The 23,850-nt window shown below is 38.7% G+C and overlaps 1 protein-coding gene across 1 annotated transcript; it reads right to left on the bottom strand.

Annotated features, from left to right (window-relative positions):
* Positions 1-7,752: 7,752 nt before the first annotated feature.
* Positions 7,753-10,539, bottom strand: LOC149148829 (cell division control protein 2 homolog D-like). Its single transcript, XM_089442286.1, has 8 exons — positions 10,331-10,539; positions 10,103-10,244; positions 9,903-9,964; positions 9,710-9,821; positions 9,387-9,480; positions 8,711-8,780; positions 8,227-8,365; positions 7,753-8,118 (listed from the first exon to the last, which is right to left on the bottom strand). Exons 1-8 carry the CDS (start codon positions 10,537-10,539, stop codon positions 8,032-8,034), a joined length of 915 nt encoding a protein of 304 aa, XP_089298412.1. The 3' UTR covers positions 7,753-8,031.
* Positions 10,540-23,850: the final 13,311 nt, after the last annotated feature.

The following is a 23,850-nucleotide window of genomic DNA, read 5'->3' as shown; positions in this document are numbered from 1 at the left end:
TTCGCCGAAAAATCTATCATTAACTTATTAGATTTGTTCGTTATTATTCCAATGTGCAATAAATAAAACAACTACCAAAATAGCAAGAACAATGACACAGTATATACGCTGCAAGCCAAGGCCAAAACCCCTCCTCTTGAGGGGAAAACCCGTAAATATATTTTTTTATCTTTCAAATCTTTCAATTGATGAATACCATTACCTAGACTCAGACAAATGCCCTCCAAGATCAAGTCTACCATGACCTCCAATTGTAATATCTTCGACCTCCCAGTAGATCTGAAAATTATGCTCCCTAACAACTGTTGTAATTGCTTCTTCTATAGGAGACTTCGATCCCCCTCTAATAGCCTTCCTCTTGACTTTGCTTGCCTTGATTTGAGTCCTAGGGCTAGTAGGATGCCCTAAGATACCTTTGCTTGCCTTCCCTTCTCTTCTCCTTCAAAATCAAACCCCAGAAGATCCAACACAGAAAACTAACTTCGACCTTCCCAGAAGAATAGATAAGGCGCAGAAACTTCGACTTCTTCGACTTCCTCTCCTTCACACTTCCTTCTTGAATTCTTCTTCTGCTTCTTGACTAGGAGATGAGTGAGTGAGTGATCCAAATGGAGGATGAGGTCCTCTTATATATAGGCTTCTTTAAGGTTGGATGTGGCTCTTCATTTAGGCCGACTTGATCTTGGAGGTATTTTGACACTTTAAAGACAAAATAGTTTTTTCTTTATACTTTAGAATGCGCCCATAGGGCCTTCAATATATGCCAATGACTCTTATACCTAGGATAAACCCTAGAAAGACTTAATGGGTTATTGACCTATAAAATCAAAGAACTTGAGCATGAAACCCATGCTCCAATAATAATAATAATTTATTTTTAATTTTATATTTACAAGAATACATTTCATACTTATGAAGACCAAACCTAGTTACATATTTTTCAACACTTTGGTCCAGTATCAAGAGTTGAAGCTGGCATAGAAGTGGAAAAATGTAGGTATTGTGTATTTCTAGTGGATATGAATGGCACCGAGTCAAAAAAGGTCACAATACCAATAGCTCACAAACTCAAAGGCCAGAAAACTTATGGTAGCTTTGATACCATTGTTGAAAACACATACCAAATAATAGACAAATTTAGATAAATGTGTGAGACATATTATTCACAAGATGTACACATAAATACAAATTTTCATTGACCTTTTGTTTTCATCTTCTAAAAGGTCCCTTGGACTTCCTATAACTATTGGCTTCACTTGAGACTTTTTGCCTTCCTTTCAAGTGAATGTGCCAAATACACATAACCCCAAAGGACTATATTTCCAACAAAAATAAATAATATTATAATTATACAAATGAAATATTCCCCAACGACATAAAAGAAGGAGGCGGGCTGCCTTCCATGTAGTATCTCATGCAAAAATGTCTAAGAAAAATTGCAAAGCTCCTATGCTCAATTGTGCCAAGTATTGGTGTGGTTCACTCAGTTCTTGAACTGTATAGGAACTTCAAAATTCATTATGACAAGTAATGACGAACAACACAAGCATAATGCTAAGGGGTGACTAGATAAGGTAGCCTTTGAAAGCTTTGGTGATAAATACATGAATATAACCTTCCAATCATGGAATTAGAGAGAAGGGTGTAGAAATTTCCTACAAATCTAGATCCGTGCTACCATGTAGAAAATTTGTTGTAGGTTAACCCGATATTGCAATATAAATCAAAGCAGAATACTATAACCTACTTCTACTATCAATTTGCAGAAGCTTAAAGATCGAGCTGAACACATATAACCAGAAGAAGAAGAATCAATGCACAATACACATGAAAATACTTTGGGGAAATCCTCAGCTAAAAACCCCACTATTTGTATTATCATACAAGGTGGAAATACATAGGAATTATATAGAGCCTTAGCTCTCATAGCTAGCAAGCTCTCAGTACAATCCTCACAAATGCTCACAGGAAATCTTGGTTGCTCTTTAGCCTTCATCTCTACCCTCCAAGCTCCTATTTCCTTGCGCTATTCCTTGTGGGTGATCTTCCTTGAACCAAGTGGAACACTGCTCTCACACACTGTCAGAATTGCGCAATCTTCAAGGAATGATTCCTGACTGCATGCATGACTTTTCTCTATAAGAAAACATATGCAACTGATAGTACATTGTCCTTGACTTTAATCTCAACTGGGTCTTTCTTAGAATAGACATGCATGAGTTTCTGATGAGGGAATCTTCAATTAACTGGAGTACACTAGTTGAGTGCATGTATGCATCAACTGACTGTAAACTCACTATTAGTTCCTCAAACAGTTTGGAACTAATTTAACTAGACTTAACTCAGTAAACCGAGTTAACTAATTACAACTCAAATATAACTCAATCTTATCTCCTTAATTTAAGGGATAACTCTTGCATGACTTCAAAAAGACTTCTAACTTGATTTTCTCCAACTAATTAATTCAAAGTGAATAAATTAATTATTTCCAAGTAGTTGTTAAGACTAAATTTGATTTTAATTCACAATTTAATTCAAGGACAAATTAAATTGGAATATTCTTGTTGCCACATTTCAACACTCCCTCTCAACAAGAAAGGGATTATCTGCCACCCCGATCCTGTCTCTATGGAACTCGAATTTACACTTTGATAATGTCTTTGTCAAGATGTCAGCATCTTGCTCCTCTGTCGAAATATATTGCAGAAACATAATCCTCTCGACCTCTGAAAAGCCACGGGAGACAAATCTTGCCTTCTGATTCTCCACACTACCATCAGCAGCTTGCTTTACCTTGTAAAGCCAACGGGAACTCACAACTGACTTGTTCTCCGGTCTTGGAACCATGTCCCAAACATTATTATGAACGCTAGAGTCATACTCCTCCACCACAGCATCAACCCAAATCAGTTGCTACACTGCTTCCTAAAAGGAAGATGGTTCGGTCTCAACACATTCCCCAGCAAGGGCCATGTATCCAGTGTACCTCTCAGGTGACCTCCTCTATCTGCGCTGAGAAGATGGTTCTCCCACATTCTCTCTCAGATCCTTCAACAATCTGTCAGATTCTTGTGTGCGCTTCCATCCATCTTTGGAAGACTCTGCTTGAGTGGATGTCTCCACTCCTGGAACCTCTGCATTGCGACTGCTCTGCATCAATATGAAGCTCCTCCTACTTAGGAACCAACAGTTCCTCCACAGCCTGTAGTTGGAGCTCCCCCTCAAGGGAAACTCACATGGCCTTCTGCTCATCAAACTTGAGATCTCTGTGAACCACTGTCCTCCGACTGGTAGGAAAGTACACCCGATAGTTGTGAGGTGTATCAGTGTACCCCACAAGTATCCCCAACTTTGTTGTCGGCTCAAGCTTCTTCCTTGCATCCTTTGTCACATGGCAATATGCCGATGAGCCAATGATCATGAAGTGACCCACATCTAGTCTCTTACTGGAGAAATCTTCCTCTAGTGTCTTCATCCCAAGTATGCGATGCGGGCTTCTATTCTGCAAATAGACTATTGTGTTGCATGCCTCAGCCCACAAGTGAAGTGGTAGGCCTTGGTCATGCAGTATTGCCTGTGTTGCCCCTACAATAGTTCTGTTCTTCCTCTCCGCCACCCCATTCTACTGTGGGTTATGAGGTGTCGTCAACTCTCGTTTAATTCCTTCCGCTGCATAGAATCTCTTAAACTCTTGAGGAGACATATTCTCCACTGTTGTCGCTTCTCAAGGCCTTGATCTTCTTCCCTGACTCTTTCTCGAACAAAGCTTTGAACTCACAAAACTTTGTGAAAGTTTGGTCCTTCTTCTGCATGAAATAAATCTAGCGTTTACGAGAATAATCATCAATGAAAATCACATAATACATTTGCTTCACTGTGGATGCATCGAGAATGGTCCACACACATCAATATGAACTCACTCTAAGATAGCCTTTGCTCGAATGTCTCGATCATGAAAAGAGGACTTGGTGTACTTTCCCAAGGTACAACCTTTGCATGTGTCAACTTGCTCAAGTTTACCTTTGGGAAGTCCTGTAGATATTTGCTGCATTATCTTCAAAGCCCCATGATCCAAATGGCCCAACCGCCTGTGCCACAACTTGCCAATTTCTTGGCTTTACACCAATTCTGCTTTCGTACTCAATGCTGCACAATCATCTACCTCTAGTTTATAGATATTCTTCACCCAAATCCCTGTCCTCTTGGTCTGACCCGTGGTTATGTGTCCTAGGAACGCCTTTCCTTTACTAAAGACAACATCATAGCCTTTGTCCTCCAGCATCGTGACCGATACCAAGTTCTTCTTCAGTCCAGGCACATACTTCACATCTGTCAAGGTGATAGGAGCTCCATGCTCCCTCTGAAAAGCAACCGTGCCCACTCCTGAAACACTATACCTTCTGTCGCTAGCCATCTCTATGCGCATCTTGAGATCTTTCTCCTCCAAGGCATTGAATAAACTTTTATCACTGGTCATGTGGAATGAGGCTCCACTGTCAATATATCAGACACAACCCATCATCGATGACACCATGCATGCGATGAGAGTAAAGTCTATTTCGAACTAAGAGGCTAATGCCTCACCTTCTGAGGGTCCCTTCTTAGACTTCTTCAATGGACAATTATTCGCATAATGTCCCATCTCGTGACAATTAAAGCATCTCACTTTAGACATGTCACCCTTCTTCCCTCCATGAGAAGAATTCGATTTGAAATGGGAAGCCTTCCACTTCCCTTACTTGCTAAGGCTAGATTTTCTTCATCATCATTCTTGGATGAAGAACCATCTCGTGTGCTCTTTTTGATCTCCTCCTGCATCAGATCCGACCACAGTCGTTCCCAATCTGACAGTTTCTCCCTTCCATTCACATAGTCCTGGTAGCTATTCCAACTCTTTTGAAGGCCAAGGAGAGCGAGGCTCACCATATCATCATCGGCAGTAGTTATTCCCACACTGCCTAGCTCATCTCTCCAGGTGGTGAGCTTGTTCAGATATGTGGAAATAGTATCGCCCTTCTCCATATTGATTCTTCGAAGCTTATCCTTGAGCACCAATTTCCTGTGGTCACTACTGTTCTGGTATAGGTCCTTCAATGTCTTCCACATTGAAAATGGAGTATCCTTCCCATGGAGACTCCATATAATAAGGTCTCGAACTCCCTCAAGGATGATTCGTCTCACCTTCGCCACACATTTCTCCACTCAGCCAACTCTTGTGCATTAATTGAAGCTGGCTTTGGGATTTCTTGATCAATTAATTCCTTCAAGCCATTGTCTTCTAATATAGCCTCCATTCTATCTTTCTATGCTATGTAATTCGAGCTACCTTCCAAGGCATACTCGAGTCTCAAGCCATAGAAAGCCATTGGCCAACCTTGAAGTATGATATGAATTTGATTTGCACATGCAACCCCGAACTTCAAACTTCGAATTCTCTTCTTAGTAAACTGTTCACAGCTCCGATACCATGTAAAAATTTCCTACAAATCTAGCTCCATGCTACCATGTAGAAAATCTATTGTAGGTTAACCCGATAGTGCAATATAAATCAAAGCAGAATACTATAACCTAATTCTACTATCAATTTGCGGAAGCTTAAAGATCGAGTTGAACACATATAACCAGAAGAAGAAGAATCAATGCACAATACACATGAAAATACTTGGGGAAAGCCTCAGCTAAAATCCCCACTATCTGTATTATCATACAAGGTGGAAATACATAAGAATTATACAAAGCCTTAGCTCTCATAGCTAGCCAGCTCTCAGTACAATCCTCACAGATGCTCATAGGCAATCTTGGTTGCTCTTTAGCCTTCCTCTCTACCCTCCAAGCTCCTATTTCCTTGCGTTGTTCCTTGTGGATGATCTTCCTTCAACCAAGTGGAACATTGCTCTCACACACTGTCAAAACTGCGCAATCCTCAAGGAATGATTCCTTGACTGCATGCATGAGTTTTCTTTATAAGAAAACATATGCAACTGATAGTACATTGTCATTGACTTTAATCTCAATTGGGTCTTTCTCAGAATAGACATGCATGAGTTTCTGATGAGGGAATCTTCAGTTGACTGGAGTGCACTAGTTGAGTGCATGCATGCATCAACTAACTGTAAACTCATTATTAGTTCCTCAAACAGTTTGGAACTAATTTAACTGGACTTAGCTCAATAAACTGAGTTAGCTAATTACGACTCAAATATAACTCAATCTTATCTCCTTAATTTAAGGAATAACTCTCGCATGACTTCAGAAAGACTTCTGACTTGAATTTCTCCAACTAATTAATTCAAAATGAATTAATTAATTATTTCCAAGTAGTTGTTAAGACTAAATTCGATTTTAATTCACAATTTAATTCAAGGACAAATTAAATTGGAATATTCTTGTTGCCACATTTCAACAAAGGGATGGTGTAGATATTCTAAAAAGGTTGCTCAATGGAATTGCTAAGGAACAAAGGATTGACAATCTTCCTCCATTAGAACCTCTTTAGGTGGAGCAACCCAACTACTCGAAAAAATCACAACAATTTTAGCCATTATAGCATGAGTCTTATCATTATCCCAATTTGGATTTCTCTTTCAATTTTGGAAATCCTCTTCAATGCTTTGAATTTAGATTGTGGCTTTGTGGGCTTCTAGTTTTTTATCCCCTCTCTGGGTTTAATCATCCTTGGTGGTTGTCTTCTCTTTGAGGTAATTTCTCTCCTCTCCATTAGTTAGTTATCCATCCTGTTATTTCTTTCTTCATTTCTGTTCTCTCTCACACTTCTCTGGTTTAATTACTCAATGATTGGTTCTCTTACACACTGGTTTTCTTCACTAACAATTCCACCCAATTTAATTCACATGCATTCGTTTTATATTCTCTTCCTTACTTTGAGTTTAGTCGACCTACTTAGTTTAAATGATCCCTCACTTGGTACTCTTGAGCAAGCCTACAAATTGGTTTTATCTTTTTGTTCTCTCCCCTTAACTATGGTTAGACAACAATTATCAACGTAGTGGAAGACATGGACGTCTCAATCTCTTGCCTCTTTCTAATTTCAAATCCTCTTCAGTCCACCATATGCGAGCTCAGACACCTGCTAGAGTAACCATGGAACTTTATATGGATATAATCCCTACATCTCTTCAAAGGTCCATTTTAGATGTGCAGAAACAAGTTCAACAATCGATATGATATGTTCCAAAGAAACATATAGAACAGGGAACATTCCTGATGTAGGCAATTCCACTAGGGCTAGGACCACCTCCTACATGCAAACTATTAATCTCTACTAGCACATAAAAACCTTAATGAGCATGGTCGTCATTAACATGGAGAATACACAACAAGACCTAATCATATGCATGACAAAGTTACTTTTGAGTCTTTGCTACTGGTCTAGCTTCCCAAGTCGCATGTCAACAATCTATGCATATCAATATTTTTGAAAGTAATATAGTCGCACGTCAACAATCTATGCATATCAATATTTTTGAAAGTAATATAAATGACTTGATCTTACAATTTTTTATATATATGTGAAATATAATAATATATAATAATAATAGTCTATTTTTAAAGTCACAATTAAACATCAAATTGGTATATAGACCTTGTTATTTGCGAGAGAAAATAACCTTTTTGGCCAACAATTTTACCACTAAAATCTACAAAGATATATTTGAGTCTATAACAGTTTCCTTTATTTCAACCATAATTTTCAAATAATTTAACCATCCAAGGAATAAAAATGAAACCCAAGTCCACAAATCTAGCATGATAAACGATATCTTAAATACCATTACCACGCTTATTTCAAATACCATGGTAATGCTTATTTCAATGGTGGTTCATATACAGGAAACAAAGATCAAAATAGCGTCAGAGCCTCCATCCAAATTGCCTAAGTTTACTAAAAACCTTAACCAATTTGAATCTTTTATATTTCCTGGTTCAGGTTCTCCCCTTCCAAATAGATCTTTGTAAGAAAGTATTTACTTATTGGAAGAGCATATCCAATTGGCAGAGGCGTCTCTATCTTTACTGACTATGCAATTCAGAGAAATAACTATGGTACATTGCTCTCTTTGCAGAAATTCTTTTATCAGGATCATATTCCAGCATTTGCTGCATGAATATGCAATAAAATATCAGCATCTCGTTAATTACATTTAAAAAAAAAACACCTGGAGACTTTAATTAATAAAACCTAGAAATAACACACGAATCACTTACAGATAACAAATTTAGAGCCAATGGATCCATATTTGGCACTTTTTCAGCCAAGCTGGCAGGTCTCCATTGAGGAAATTCATGCCAATATTGTAATCGCGTGACCCCTGGCCATACATTTTCATTTGGAGTTCCAAGTAGCCTGAAGCAAGAATGACAGAGCGTGAAATGCTAACTTTATATGAAAGCTTAAAGTTGAAAGAAAAATACAATAATTTATGAGCTCAGAGAAGCTAAGTGCTTTACAGAATGACATCATGATTAAGTAGTAATTTTATTAATGGATCCACCATGCCCAGTTTCTTAATGGACTTGAAACCTTGAAAACTCATAAATCCACCGGAACTACCGAAAAGGATTGTTTTATATTTTACATTATTTTACCTCCCGGTACTAAAATCAATCCCTACAAATAATAAATTTTGAATTAAAGACGAATCTATGGTAAAAACTATTAGGAGAAAAAAAAACCAGTCACGCGTCTCACTGAAATATTGCATGAATCTGTTCCAGGGCATTGACAGTTTTGAAGAGAGGACCCCCCTTATACATCTCCGCTGCAAGCAATAGTGGGCAGATAGTTAGTGACAGCAATATTGTGCAGATATTTAATGCAGGTTTATTAAGTGTGATTGGAATTTAAATTGATTATAAATTTCAAGAATATTTTAGAATTGGATGGATAAGAGGTAAAATAAAATTATTCATTTAAAGTTATTTTTAATTTTTTTTGTAAATTTGGCAGTACTACATTTTCATTATGTCCAATATATCATCTTGTTTTCTTATGTAAGCTTGACAGGACTACATCTTCATCATGTCTAATATATAGCCTTGATGAAGGCAAGAACTTGAACCAATGACTTCATATCAAAGAGTGCCTTAACAGAGCACCCAATTACCATCGATCCAAGACCCCATAAACTTGATGTCATTCTCGTTGAAATCACTCATATTCATCAAATTCTGGGAATCTTATTTATTTATCAGATTCAAATCTTATCTATTATATTCTTATTCATCAAATTCTAAAGATCTTATTTATTTATCAAATTCAAATCTTATCCATCACATTCCAAAATATTTAGAAAATTTACAATCCATACAATAAAACTGTTAAAAAAATATCCAATTGAATTTATGGATAAGTGATCAATAAACACCAAAAATGCAACCAACAGCCCATATGTCAACTGAAGAACAGTACAGTGCGTCTCCCAGCAACAATTCAGGAGCCCTATACCATGTAGTCACCACCTGGATTACAACAAAGCAATACAGTGATTATAATAATCAGTGATAAATAACTATAATAATAACGAAGAACGATGAGATGATAAACTTAAGGTATCTTTGTATAAAGAGTTATACAAAGAAATGTAACCAATCTGAATTACAATTCTTCAAAGTGCAAAAATGTAATTCTTCAAAGTGCAAAAACTGAATTGCAGCATCTTTCAATAGCCAGAGATAGCCAGGTGTTTACATCGAGGGTGTAGGTCCTCTCAGGATCTAAATAGCCTCTTCCTAGCCCAAAATCACCAATCTTCAACAAACCAGTGCTAACATTCAGAAGCAGATTATGAGGCTTCAGGTCCCTGCAGCATTAAAAGCTCAACACAGTAAAGAATAAACAATTTTCATGTGACATTTCTCTAATCTGACCAATATAAACTGACCTGTGCACGACTCCATTGCTGTGGCAGTGAGCAAGCCCACTGAGCAGCTGAAACATGAGCTTCTGACGCCGAAAAATTTAAACTCAAATAAATACATATATCAACATGTGCACCAGTGTCACCCAACATTAATTCTATTTGAATGAATTGACACTGCTCAAATGCAATTAATTTCATGCAGCATTTAAGGGCACTTGAACCTTGATTATCATGGGCTGGTTAGTGGCACTCTTAAATTGATCAGAGCAGATGTAATTGTTGAGATCGGACTCCATATATTCATACACAAGATACAGCACAGGCTTCAGTTGCTTGTCTACACCCTCTTCCACGCCAAACAGTCTGAAGATCATAAAAATAATAATAAGAAGAAGCTCATAAAATAAAAAACATAGAATCTAACCAAATTACAGAATATTAACTGTTACCTGATAACATGGGGGTGGGGAGGAAGCATGTTCAAGAGGTCTATTTCTCTGAGAGTAGTGGAAGGTATTCCTTCTTCAAATGGTACCAGAGAACGGGTTTTCTTGAGAGCTAAAATTTCCCTCACTGTGCATTTGTAAACCTTGCCATATGATCCTTCGCCTATCCTGGCGTGTTTCACATACTTGCCCAGTATAATCTTCTCCCCCATCATACAGTGAATATTGTTGAAAGCGTTTCTGATAAAAGTTGTGCTCCAACTTTTAGAGGAAACCAGCGAAAGCATCTGACATTGTTACTTTTTATATATAAATAACACTCGGCTCTTCCTCTTCCCCTCCAACCTCGACATTTTATATTGAAATTTTTTCATGGAATTTTTATTTATTATATTATGATTTTGACAAGTGGATTTTGGCGGTAGGGTTTTAATATTTACCTCAGATTTGTGAAAGTGGGGTTTCAATATTCCTTTGTCGGCTCGTCTAACAAAGTGGAAAGTTATGGAAAGTTATGGAAATTCTAGTCATATTTAGAGAAAATCTGGCAAGGATTTTTGTAATCCAAATTATAGTTGTTAAACTTCAAAATTTTAGGTGCCCTAGACCTTTTTGATGGTGCTGAATGCATTTCCACCATCAAAAACACGATTCAAATACTGCATCTACAAAAAATTTTGAAATTTTTTTTCTTAAAATTCCAACCACTTTTGGTCATGCAGGTTATTCCTCTACCTCTACCTCGTTAAACAACTCCTTTACTTGTGGTTTAAACAACTCCTTACTTGTGGTTTAGATTGGCATTCGACTTGAGAAATCAAGGTTTGATAATCTAAAAAGATTCTTCGGCAAATATATGATTTAATAAATAATTAAAAAAAAATAGTAAATGGTTTTTCAATTTCATAAATCTACACCTTTTCAATTTATTAAAAAATAACAACGATATTAGAATTTATTTTAATAAAAGAATTGAATTGCCAACATTTGCAGCGATGTTTGAATTTATTTTAATAAAATGTTTGAATTGCCCAACATTTGCAGCGATGTTCGAATTTATTTTAATAAAAAGATGTAAGATTTCCCCGAATTGGAATGATGTATTTACAATTTCTTTTATATTGCAAAATAATGTTTTTATGACGTTTTACCAATTGATTATTATAGTTGAAATTTCAATTTAACAAAATTAATTTTAATTTTTTGGGTAAAAAATAACAAGTTTGAATGTACTTTGCAAGAGTAAACCAATCAACCTTGGTACCAAAGTAATATCATCTTTTACAAATGTTATCATTTTGAATACCTTTCCCAATAACATATCAATAATAATAGTCTTGTGTTGTCGCAGTTACAATTACTCTCCAAAATTTTGCCTATGTTCGCTTTGGAGCCTTTCTCCTAAAATCACAACAATTAATCTTATGCTTTAATTGAGTTTCATCTTTTGCTTACGATTTGTGTTTTCTTACTTGCTTTACTGTCTAATCCAAAAGTCGATTTCTTGACTTCGTTTCAACTCGGTTCCGAGTTTACTTTAGTGAACTGCGCAATTCTTGAGGGCAACCAACCTTGCTCTCAAGAATTGCATAGTCCAAGCCAGTAGTGAGCCTTCAGTGCTAGAATTGCACAGAGCCAGTTGATAACCAACCTTTAGCTTAGAAACTGCGCAAAGCATGAGAGGTAGCTCAGAGTCACTCAACTTAGAAATTGTGCAAAAGTCTTTCTACTTAGAAGTTTCTTAGTGAAAAGCAAGAGGGTTGCACAGTCCTTCCTAAAACTGCGCAATCTCTCTGGGCAATGCATGACAACTTTTCCTGGAAAATCAAAAAGCATCCCTAGGAAGTAGGGATCTATTATTAGTTTTTCGAAGGTGGCAAAATGATATCTTTAGAAGTTTCCACCAAGTGTCGCTTTTATCATTGATCTTAAGCACACGCATCATAAATTCCATTTTTTCTCAATTCGATGTAATATATGCCTCTATAGCTCATTTTTATACTCGATCATCAATCTCTGGCATGCCTGAGGAGATCAAGGAACCTTCGGAGCATCGTTGTCACATTTTCGGGGAGAGTTTTACTTTGATTGACTTTTGTCGCCTTTTCTGTTTCTTTTTGCTTGTTTAGCTTGTGAGAGTGTTGTTTCACTTGTTTTATTGAACGACTGTTGGCATTTTAACTTGTTTTAGCTTGTAGAAGTGTTGTTTCAAGTTTTGCATTGCCTTTCCCAAGTGTTGCATGCATTACCCTGCTTTTGCACTAACGGTCGTTGTTGTGGTGACTCTCCCCACATGCTTCATTCTCCTTTTGTTTGATTGATCCCTGCACTTGTTTTACTTGCATGCATCATCACTCAATCAGATCTGCACTCAACATCACACCATGCTTCAGATCTGCTTGATTGCAAACTCCCTTTGGGAAGATCTAGGCTCCCCTTGCCTGGATTTCACATTCACTTACATGCACTGCGCAATTTGGCAACTCAAGGCCTCTACTTTGGCTTCTGAAATTGTGTAGTTCCAAGAGCCAACCTCCCAGCTTTGTCACTGAGACTACGCAATGCGCAATTTCTCCCAAGCTCTTCCCCAAACTAAACTGCACATTGCACTTTTCCAGTCATCAAGCTTTCACACTAATTGTTGGGACTGTGCAGTGCACAGTTCCCACAGTCAGTCACCCCTGTTGGTCAAAACTGCGCAATCCCTCTCATCAGATGCCTTGATTGCTGCTTGATCACGCTGTGAAGTCAGATTTGTAAGAGCTAATGTTTACTTGCCATGCGTGTCCTTTCTGTCCCACAGGTACCACAATCATGAAGCACTTCTCTGTAGCAGCAATTGTACCATGGCACCAAAGAGAGCTACTTCAAGAAAGAACATTGGAAGTGTTGAGAAATTAAGGGCAATACAATTAATCTATTTCTCTTTACTTTGATAATGGCTTGAGATATTTATATTCTTCAGATTTGATTGATATTATTATTACCATAAATTGTTATCATCAACCAGCGATCAAAACAAGAAAATCAACCATGCACAAGTAGACAAGATATTGGCACCATGCTAGGGTAAAAACCTCTCCAAAACTTAAGAGGAAAAACCCTTGAGCTCCTTCTTATAGAATCTTTATTAAGAAGTTACATGACCCAAACTTGACTCCAAAATGCCTTCAACATCAAATGAAAATACCTCAGAGCATGTACCCAATCACATTGTTCAGTTCTGCAGTTGAATGATTATGACAGTCTGCACCAAAATAGTTTGGATAGGCTCTCCTAGCCTCAACCTATTCTCACTCCACATGCAGATGTCTTATAAGTTGCCATAGTTATGAATAGAGCTGATTTACAAAGCTTCCACAAGGTAATAAGGTTGATTGTCACCACAGCGAAGGGAGAAGCCCTTGATTTCAAAGCATATGCATATACATGAATGGAGTTAGGGCTCTTCTAGCCCTACGTGATCCGAATTTAAACAGGAACGCAATAAAACACAGAGATAACCATAAAGACAGATATGCAGCGGAAATAATACTTCATTTCATTACTGTAAAATACTAAAATATGCTTACAAACAGAAATGGAAATAAACCAGCTAGGGCGATGGTAGCTTATCTCTGAGAAGAGATGTAGTGGCTACATGCCTCTGAACTGTTAAAAACTGTGTTACAATGAGGCTCGAAGGCCTATTTATTGTTGAGAAACAATGGAAAACCTTTCACATCCCGAAACCTAACCCTAGAAGATGAAACGCCAAATTGTGGGCCCCATTTGGGTAAATTGGTACATCAATTTCCTGGGGTCGTAACTTTGGCATACAATCTCCGTTTGACGCGTACAATAGCTCGTTAGAAAGATCTATCCGAGCACTATCATGGTCCATGGACCCATGTTGCCCCATATTTCCCAAAAAACATCGTTTAGGGCCTCAAAACGGCTCCGGAAGTTTAGGACTCGAAAAACTGCTAAAAATAGTAAACTATGCTACAATTTAGGAAACTGTAAAAGCTGAAAGAGACAGTTGTGGGGGTCCAAATGGGGTAGGTGGGTGGCCACCAACATCCACCTGGATCATTCCTCCCCCCTTAGGAAGCAATGGTCCCCATTGCATTGAGTTCCTCCCTGAGATGAGGAAGCTTCTGCTGAGCTAGGTCGCTGGTGAGTTGTTCTACAATCTTTGATGTGTCCAGAAATGGTGGGAAGCATGGTCGACAACGGTCCACATTGAACACTTGGTGCAAGTCAATGAATGGAGGAATGTTGTGCTTCAAAGCATTGTTGCCTGTAGCCATGGTACTGGTGTAAGGACCATGTCGGAGTGGTCTGAGTTTCTGATGGGTTCTGGTAGGGCGTTCTCTCTGCAGATGTAACCAAACTTTGTTGCCCACTTGGAACTTATGTGGTACCCCTGTGGGTGAGGAGAATTTGTTCCTGTGTTCTGTCATGATCGTATCCCTTTGTTGCTGCTGTTGTGTGGAGGAACCCTTCGCGGGGGTCATGGATGTGATGACAATCTTCCCCTTACTTTGGGAGTGAACCAGACAGATGAATTTCCTGGTCTAGGAGATGAGCTTGCTGCCTTTCTTAGCGGTGATCAAAGATGTGGCGGTAGGTGGGGCTACCTCTGGTATCTTGTATAATGAATTATTCAAAGAAATAATAACAGCACGAGGCCTTGACTCATACACAGCATGTCACCTCCACAAGTATGGTTGGCCTAGTAATACATCACAAACATCCAGAGGTGTAACATCACACAATACCTCGTTTGTGAAGGGTTTGATGCTGTATGGAAGGCGGCACTGCTGGCGAACTTTGAGATCTCATCCTTCATGAAGCCACCCGATACTGTACAGCTGCAGGTGTGGTGTAGTTGGTAGGCCCAACCGCTTCACGACCTCTACTGAAACGAGGTTCTTTTGGCTGCCACTGTCGACAATGAATTGTAGTGGCGATTCCTTCACCCACATCTATGAGTGGAAAAGACGCTCCCCCTCCTCTTGATCTTCGAGCTCATTTTTTTGGATCTTGGCGGTGGCAACAGTGGCACTGGGATCTGCATCAATGATTTGCTTCCCTTTGCCATTCCCCTTGTCAGGTTCTGGCTCAAGGTCGAAACATGCATCTGATTCGGAAGCCTTCAACTCGGCGACCAACGACTGCTTGGTCCGGCACTCACTTGTGTTATGAGTGGGACTCTTGTGGAACTCACACCACTTTCCTGTGTCGTTCTTCAGCTTCGTGGTGTTGTTCTTTTCTTGCGGCTTTGACGGGTTGTCTTGGGTCACCCCACCTTGGATTTGTCCTTTGGGCTTCGGATTTGCAGATCCAAAGTCTCGCTTCTTCTGTTTGAAATTTTGCTTGATTTTGACAGTGTATCGATACGCCATGCCGAGCGAGGAGATGTTCAGGAACTCCATCTCTTCCTGGATGTATCTGTGTAGGCAGCCGCGGTATTTGAGTACCAGATGCAGCTCAGAATATTTGATACCCAACTGTGTGCAAAGGGTATGAAAAATGTTTGTGAACTTTGGCACATCTTGGTCCCGTCCCTGCCGTAGTGTGGTCCATTTGATGTATTTGTCCTCACAGCTTTGACAGGGTAGTACTGCTCCTTGACAGCATCCCGAAATGAATCCCAAGTGGGTGCGGCTAAAAATAGTGAGCCTGTGCTTTCATCCTTCTGCTCGTAGTAGGCTTCCCACCAGTCCTTGACATGGGGGGTTGCTTTGAGAAGAGCGAAAACAATCTTTTCCCGACTCGAAAATTCATGAATAGAAAAATATCCTTCTAGCATATTCAACCATTTATCTACGACATCTGCGTCTATTTGACCCTCGAATATGGGGATTTCAAAATTAACTTGTACCTTAAACAATGTAGCGTTTCCAGAGTAGCTACTGGAAACCGATGCATCGCTTCTGGGTTGTTTCTGAAGGATCTAGGCAAAGTTGTCCATCATCGCGTTCCATTGTCGCTCGAGGGCTTCTTCGAGCAAGATTTTGATAGGATCTCCTGCCCCCTCGTCTTTCTTCTCATCTGCCATGGGAGGCCGTCGAGATTTGTGAGGCTGGTGGTGGTCTCCAGTATTGTAGCAATAATGCTACAACTCCTGGAACTCCCTTCTTTAATTTTATCAACCTGGTAGTTCGTAACAAACTTGGAAGCGACGGTGCTGTATGCACAAGTACTAGCTCTTGCCGCAGCTGTCACTTGGTCAGCTGGCACAAGTCTGCTAGGAGCTTAAGCCAACTTCTATGAGCTCTTATAAGAAGCTTTTTAATTGATGGATGAAAGCTAACTCGAAGGAAGCTAATCTAATTGCAAAAAGAAACTGAAAGCCAAAAAGAAACACAAACCCTAATTCTACCAGCTAGTACTACTGACGCAAAGGAGAGAATGCAAACTACTGAAAGAGATGCCATTACTTCTATGAAGGTAAAATACATGTGTATAGACTACCTCTATCTGAAGAAAACATCTTTTTGTATTTTTGATTAAGTTGTTGGAATTATCATGCATGTGCTTTTAACTATTTTTGACTGTGTAGAGGTGGATCAAGGAGGAGAAATGCTTGGAAGAGGTCGGGAAGGTTCAGAGAGGGTCTAAGGAGTCCCTAACACCCTTCCAGAGAGTTTCACAGAGTTTGTCTATCAAGAAACCTCATTCGTGAACTTCTACAGGAAGTCTGCAGGGGTTCTACAGGATGTTTAAGATTTCTATAGGATGTTCTGTAATTTTTCTACAGGATGTTTAAAAATTGGATTTTGGAGGATGGGTGAGTGAGGTAAGGTGCATGAATGGATAGGGAGGCAGGGTAGGGGCCTGAAATGACCCAAGGACTGATGGATAGAGTTGAGGAGAAGGTGTAGATGGCTGGACTTGTTCCAAGAAGACTGAAGTAATGCTGCACAAAAGGTAGGGCTATGAGGGCAGTATGGCAACGTGAGGCAAGAAAACAAGTTAGGAGATGGAGAAGATGGGTTTGAGGGAGTCTGGGTAGACATAGAAGTGGTACAGGTGCTCTGCAATTTGTGTTTCCAACTGAACCAACAAAGACATGCAAGAAAACAAAGATCTAGCTATGCTACCCTAATATAATCTGGCTAACAGTAACGAGAATGGACAACAGCTTTATTTGCAAGGAAACCATGTATATTAGCTATGAAATGAATCATTCAAAGATCTAAACATGTAACCAACCTCTGCAAATGAAAACAACACACTAAGGATGGCATGGTAAAGCAAACTAGTGTTTTTGTTTGGGACAACACAGTTATTCCAACTCCAGCCCTTGATCCAATAAGGAAGAGGTGAAACCAAAAGTGTTTGCTAACCCTTTTTTGGAGCCTTTTTCTTGTTATTATCCTACCAATCTATTATAAACATGAGAACCTACTTTAACCATCAAAAGAAATCTAAATAACAAAGCAAGATTTAAATATAAATAGCAGATTTTATTCTAAGAATGCAGCAAAAACACATAAAGATAAACAAAGGAGGTACTGGGCGCTTGAGATGGGCCAAACCCCAAGAGCTACAGCCTCCTAAGAGAGATTTAGAGCTGTTGCAAAGCTGGATTCATCTTTATTGAGCAAGAAAAGAAGAGTTACATCAAAACTGTCCACAAGGAGAACTTGAAAATGAGCTGAAAGCAAAGCTAATCTATTGCCTAAAAATCGAAATACAAACTAGCTAACTTATGCCTACAAAATGACTAACCATTGGCTACAAAATGACTAACCACCAGCTAACCAAAATGAGGCCCTAAGCCTTCTTATTTATACAAATTGAGGACCCCAACAGTCCTCCTAAACTTTAGGGACTCGGCTGCCCAAAACTTGTAGTTAACAGCAGTTCTACTTGACTTGCTTGGCTGCCCTTGTGTTAATTGATTTGGTGGCCCTTGAACTCCGAGCTGATGGTGGAGAATTCGAGGTAAGGGCCCATAAATGAAGGGAACACCTTCCTAAAAATACTCTCCACGAATTTGGCTGCCAAGTGCTCATTTCAACCATTGATTTTGTCTCCAAATCGACCAAAAAGGCTACACAAAGCACACATTAGACTTGTTGGCATAATGACTAACCCAATTCAATCTATTAGCATAAATATAATCAAAAACATGAAATAAACTAATGAGAATGGTGGATTAAGTCGAATTAGGAGGTTGAATGAGCCCAAATAATTATCCATTTTTGGGGCTCATCAGCTGGTCTTGCAAGGGTTCGACCAGTTCAAGCCCTAACTCCTTATATCCCGACCTCGTTGGGGACATGCAAAGAAAAACAGAGAAAAAGCAGAGCGCTATGATACCACTGATCCAAATTTAAACAGGAACGCAATAAAACATAGAGATAACCATAAGGACAGATATGCAGCGGAAATAATACTTCATTTCATTACTGTAAAATACTGAAATATGCTTACAAATAGAAATGGAAATAAACTAGCTAGGGCGATGGTAGCTTATCTCTGAGAAGAGATGTGGTGGCTACATGCCTCTGAACTGTTAAAAATTGTGTTACAATGAGGCTCGAAGGCCTATTTATTGTTGAGAAACAATGGAAAACCTTTCACATCCTGAAACCTAACCCTAGAAGATGAAATGCCAAATTTTGGGCCCCGTTTGTGTAAATTGGTACATCAATTTCCCGGGGTCGTAACTTTGGCATACGATCTCCGTTTGATGCGTACAATAGCTCGTTAGAAAGATCTATCCGAGCACTACCACTTTGGGAGGCAACATCGGTCCATGGACCCATGTTGTTGCCCTAGATTTCCCAAAAAACGTCGTTTAGGGCCTCAAAATGGCTCCGGAAGTTCAAGGCCCGAAAAATTGCTAAAAATAGTAAATTGTGCTACAATTTAGGAAACTGTAAAAGCTGAAAGAGACAGTTGTGGGGGTCCAAATGGGATAGGTGGGTGGCCACCAACATCCACCTGGATCACTACGATACCCTTGCACTATCCAACCGTAGTCTTCTCCTTTTGTTTGAGGTCAAGACTGCCCTTCAAACCCTTCACGTAATCACGAAATGCAATACCCTAACCCTAATACGGATGCCGAGACGAAGAGAAAGCTCGATGGTAACTTGCATGAGGGGACAAACTTCCTCATGTGCTGCGACTATCTTCTTTCTTCAACCTTAACATTACTTCACTTCTTCATGAGAGACATGAATCAAATTGCTATTTGGAGGAGCCACACATAGCCTATATATAGGTTTTCCCTCTCATCCATTGGGCCGACGTGAAATTAGATTAGGCTGACATAAACTTTGATCAATTGGCTGAGACGATGTGGTTTCATAGCCTTCCTTTGAGCGGTTTCTTGAGTAAAACTGTGGGTACCATTTGAGTATTTCTTTGATGATATAGAAGGACTTACATTCATTACATTTAGACAAATAATACATTATTGTCTTTATTTTTACATGACTTATCTTGGGCTCTTTAACTAGAGCAAAAAATACAAAAATACATTAATGCAAAAATAATGAAGATCAAACCTAGTTACACTACTTTCAACACTCCCTCTTAACTAGGGAGTTATTCATTCAAACATGGTAGATGGACATTCTCAATACGCGAGTTCTCATAAGCAAAGAGTTAGATTAGTTATCCATATATTATAGCATCATTTCAACCAACATTGTTTCCATATAGCAAGGCCTTGAATAACCACTCTATCTCTCAAGAATAGATTAGAGCACAATGTTGGCGAGACCAATTACTTATAGACACACTCGTCATTATCTCTCTTAGGGTCATACCCACCCGGGTGTTCTTCGAGTATGCCCTACTAGGTCTATTTTCATCTTGGGTTCCCAGCCCTCAAGAATATTGGTCCTCTTGCCCACTCTTGTCTTGGATGCCCTACCACATCCTCAAAGAGTCTCAGATTCTAGATGATTACACAATCCTCCATTCTTTCTTCCAAACTGAAGACAAGGATGTCGTGTCTAACTCTCCCTCTTAACGAGGGACGAGGTCCAAGTTTCTCTTCACTTAGAAACTTTCTCAAGTTCCTTTACTCATAGGAACCTCCTAGAGCTCCCTCTTACCCAGGGAATCTATCATTAGTACTTTATAGGGTCTTCTAATTGACTGATGATCCAAGACTTCGATGTCATCAATTTCTTCATATGTAGGGTTCGTCCATCCATCACTTTCCTTCATCATGTCATCTTGGAAAGTATCCTCCTTGGATTTGTATCTGGGGCTTCCATCATAGGGCCATCTATCTTCACCTTTCCTTCAACGGTGATTGTTCTAGATCACGAGGTACATAGTTTTGACATCCTTCACGACTCTTCTTACCATGGCCGTGCAGATATACCCATACTTTTCCAAGAGGTCAAACACCCAAAACAAATCACATATTACCTTTTGGTGATGGCCTTTTTCCAGTGACATCTTCTTGTAGGTATCAACATTCTGCATACATGTTGACACATCTCCCAACAATATTTTTTGTTGACACAATACTTCCATTAGAGTCACCACATCTTTCCGGGAGATTTCCTAGTCAAGTCTTCCTGATCTTCTAGATGTTGATTGCCTTCATCATGGTAGCGTGATTTCATCCATCCTCACATATTTCATCCCAGGAGCTTTCAATCAGAGTTCTTCAATCGTAGTCAACCACCTCATACTTCATATGAGGATATTATGTTGATTTCATCTAATGTGACTTATGTCCCTCTGCATCCTTTCAGAGGAGGAGATCATTTTTCCTTTTGATCATGCTTGATCTATGTTACTTGCAACCATATAACATGATATTATAGTATTAAATATAAACACAAGAATACACACCTCATTTTACCTTTTTTACTTCCAGTAGCTTCCTTGATTGAAAAGATCTTCAATCCCTTGATCTTCTTCATTTCTCATGTCATCGGACCATCATCTCATGAATTCCAAAAGTTTGGATTTCCTGATGAAACACTTGCTGCCTTTCCTGACTAGGGGATCCTCCGCTGAGGTTTCCATCAAAGAGTCCTCAAGATCTTGTATATCCCCATTTGGAAAATTCTTCCTTTGTCTTTGATGACTTCTTCCTTTCCTTTAATGAGATTCCCAAGAGCTATGTCCTCTAGCATTTCAATTAGGTCACTACTACACCATGACTGCAATCATCCTTGTTGCTTCTTCAACGAGATCATCATTGTGGTACCTTTATAACAACAAGGTTTTTATGATAACTACGCCGAGATGGGGATCAGGACCTTGCCTTCATCATGGCCGAGATCATGCCCATGACCTTGTCTTCATAGAAGGACAAGATCATGACTGTTATTTTATTGTCACATCTTTACTAAAAACTTTACTGTTCTTTTACTAACATCATCTTTCTGCTTTTACCGAAACCATAATTATAACACTGATATATATATACATATATACATATGTATATACATATATATGTGTATATATCTATATATATATATATATATATATATATATATATATATATATATATATATATATATATATATATATATATATATATATTATATATATATATATATATATATATATATAAGACAACGGTATCAAGATCTTCTCATAATCAATGCCGAGACCGAGATCATGATTTCGTTCAGGTGGTATGACTTGTTTATTACCAATATATCGAGACAAAGTATGATGTGAATGCATTACTGTGGGATCACAATTTTTCCGAGACATAAATATATCAAGATAGAGAGTGTGTACCTTTGTTGCATCGAGATCTTTATTGTTGCTTCTTCATTACGTCAACGAGGTCTGTTGAGATCTTTACTGTTACAATCACCATGATGACTGATTCATCATCACTGTACACTAGCTGAGCTTTTCATCACATTAATTGTGAGCATGCCGAGAGTATATTGTGATTATAACAGTGAGATCTTATTTCGATATCACTGATATCTTTGTTACTACTGCCATCATTGCTGCACCATGACCATCCCTTTGAAATTACCACAGAAGTGATCTCTACATCTTCAACGAGATCATGATTTTACAAGAACTAGATCATGACTTTGTCACTGATCATTCATGTCACATCTCCTTCTATTATGCCGAGACTGTGGCTATCACTGTCATTACTACAGCAACACTTAATACTGCTTGAAACCCTTGTCACTGCTTCTCATTGTGCCCAAACTTTTAAAGTTATCTTTCAACATAGTTATGTAAGATATGTGTGACGAGAGTGAGGTTGCACCTTTAGGATCATAGTGATGTTCCATTTGAGACAAAGAGAACAATAAGGGTTTCGAAGTCCTCATTCTTATGAAACATATCCACCGAGAGTGTGATCTTATCTTTCCATCTAGGTCGAGACAATGATAGTTACTGCTTCTCATTATGCTATGCTTATTATGCTCCTTTGTTGTCATGAATATGAGGAAGATCAACTATGTCACTGTTGATACTATGGCCCATCAAAACTGTGATAGTATTCGAGACTTCTATGTCGAGATTATCCATACATCCGAAGTTGTATCTGCTCCTCTTTGAGTCCGAGATGTAGCTTTCCTTTCTTCTCTTTCTAGCAATCCAAGACCTAGTCTGTCTGCCCTTAAACCCATTCGAGGTGCAGACAGACCCTTGATCTCTTGCCCTAAGGTGATGCGGATCTGCTTCTGTTCTCATGCGAAGTTTCAGAGAAATAACCCAAGATTTGTCTCTTCTTATTTGTGGAGACCTGCACCCATCTACACACGAAGTTTCAGAGATAAATGCAAAACTAATCTAATGCTTGCCAAATTCTTCATGAGGGAGGTGATCTTATTCAAGCCCTTAGTAGAACCTGCCCTCTGATACCATGTTGAGTAATTAAGGGTAATACAATTAATATATTTCTCTTTACTTTGATAACTGCTAGAGATATTATTTTTCTTTAGATTTGATTGATATTATTATTACCATGAATATCATCAACCAGCTAACAAAACAAGAAAAACAACCATGCACAAGTACACAAGATATAGGCACCATGCAAAGGCAAAAACCTCTCCAAAACTTGAGAGGAAAAACCCTTGAAATATTTCTTATAGAATCTTTATTGAGAAGTTACATGACCCAAACTTGACTCCAAAATTCCTTCAACATCAAATGACAATAACTCATAATGTGTACCCAATCACACTGTTCAGTTTTGTAGTTGAATGATTATGACAGTCTACACCAAAATAGTTTGGATAGGCTCTCCTAGCCTCAATCTATCCTCACTCCACATGTAGATGTCCTATAAGTTGTCATAGTTATGAATAGAGCTGGTTTACAAATCTTCCACAAGGTAATAAGGTTGATTGTCACCATAGTGAAGGGAGAAGCCCTAGATTTCAGAGTGTATACATATACGTGGATGGATTTAGGGCTCCTCTATCCCTATGATACCCTCGCACTATCCAACCATAATCTTCTTCTTTCGTTTGAGGTCAAGACTACCCTCCAAACTCTTCACGTAATCACGAAATGCAATACCCTAAACCTGATCTGGATGCTAAGATGAAAAGCAAGCT

Source organism: Pinus tabuliformis, chromosome 9 (assembly GCF_031772625.1).
Source record: "Pinus tabuliformis cultivar Carrire ecotype Pingquan chromosome 9, CPIR1, whole genome shotgun sequence".
NCBI lineage: Eukaryota > Viridiplantae > Streptophyta > Pinopsida > Pinales > Pinaceae > Pinus > Pinus tabuliformis.
Note: the sequence above shows the minus strand (reverse complement) of the source record. Positions and strands in the feature narration are given on the sequence as shown.

Coding starts and splice junctions, on each gene's coding strand:
- LOC149148829 (XM_089442286.1), bottom strand. CDS start 10,539: ATGGGGGAGAAGATTATACTGGGCAAGTATGTGAAACACGCCAGGATA. Junction 9,965..10,102: donor ACCAGCCCATGATAATCAAG/GTTCAAGTGCCC, acceptor TTTCGGCGTCAG/AAGCTCATGTTTCAGCTGCT. Junction 9,822..9,902: donor AGCAATGGAGTCGTGCACAG/GTCAGTTTATAT, acceptor TTAATGCTGCAG/GGACCTGAAGCCTCATAATC.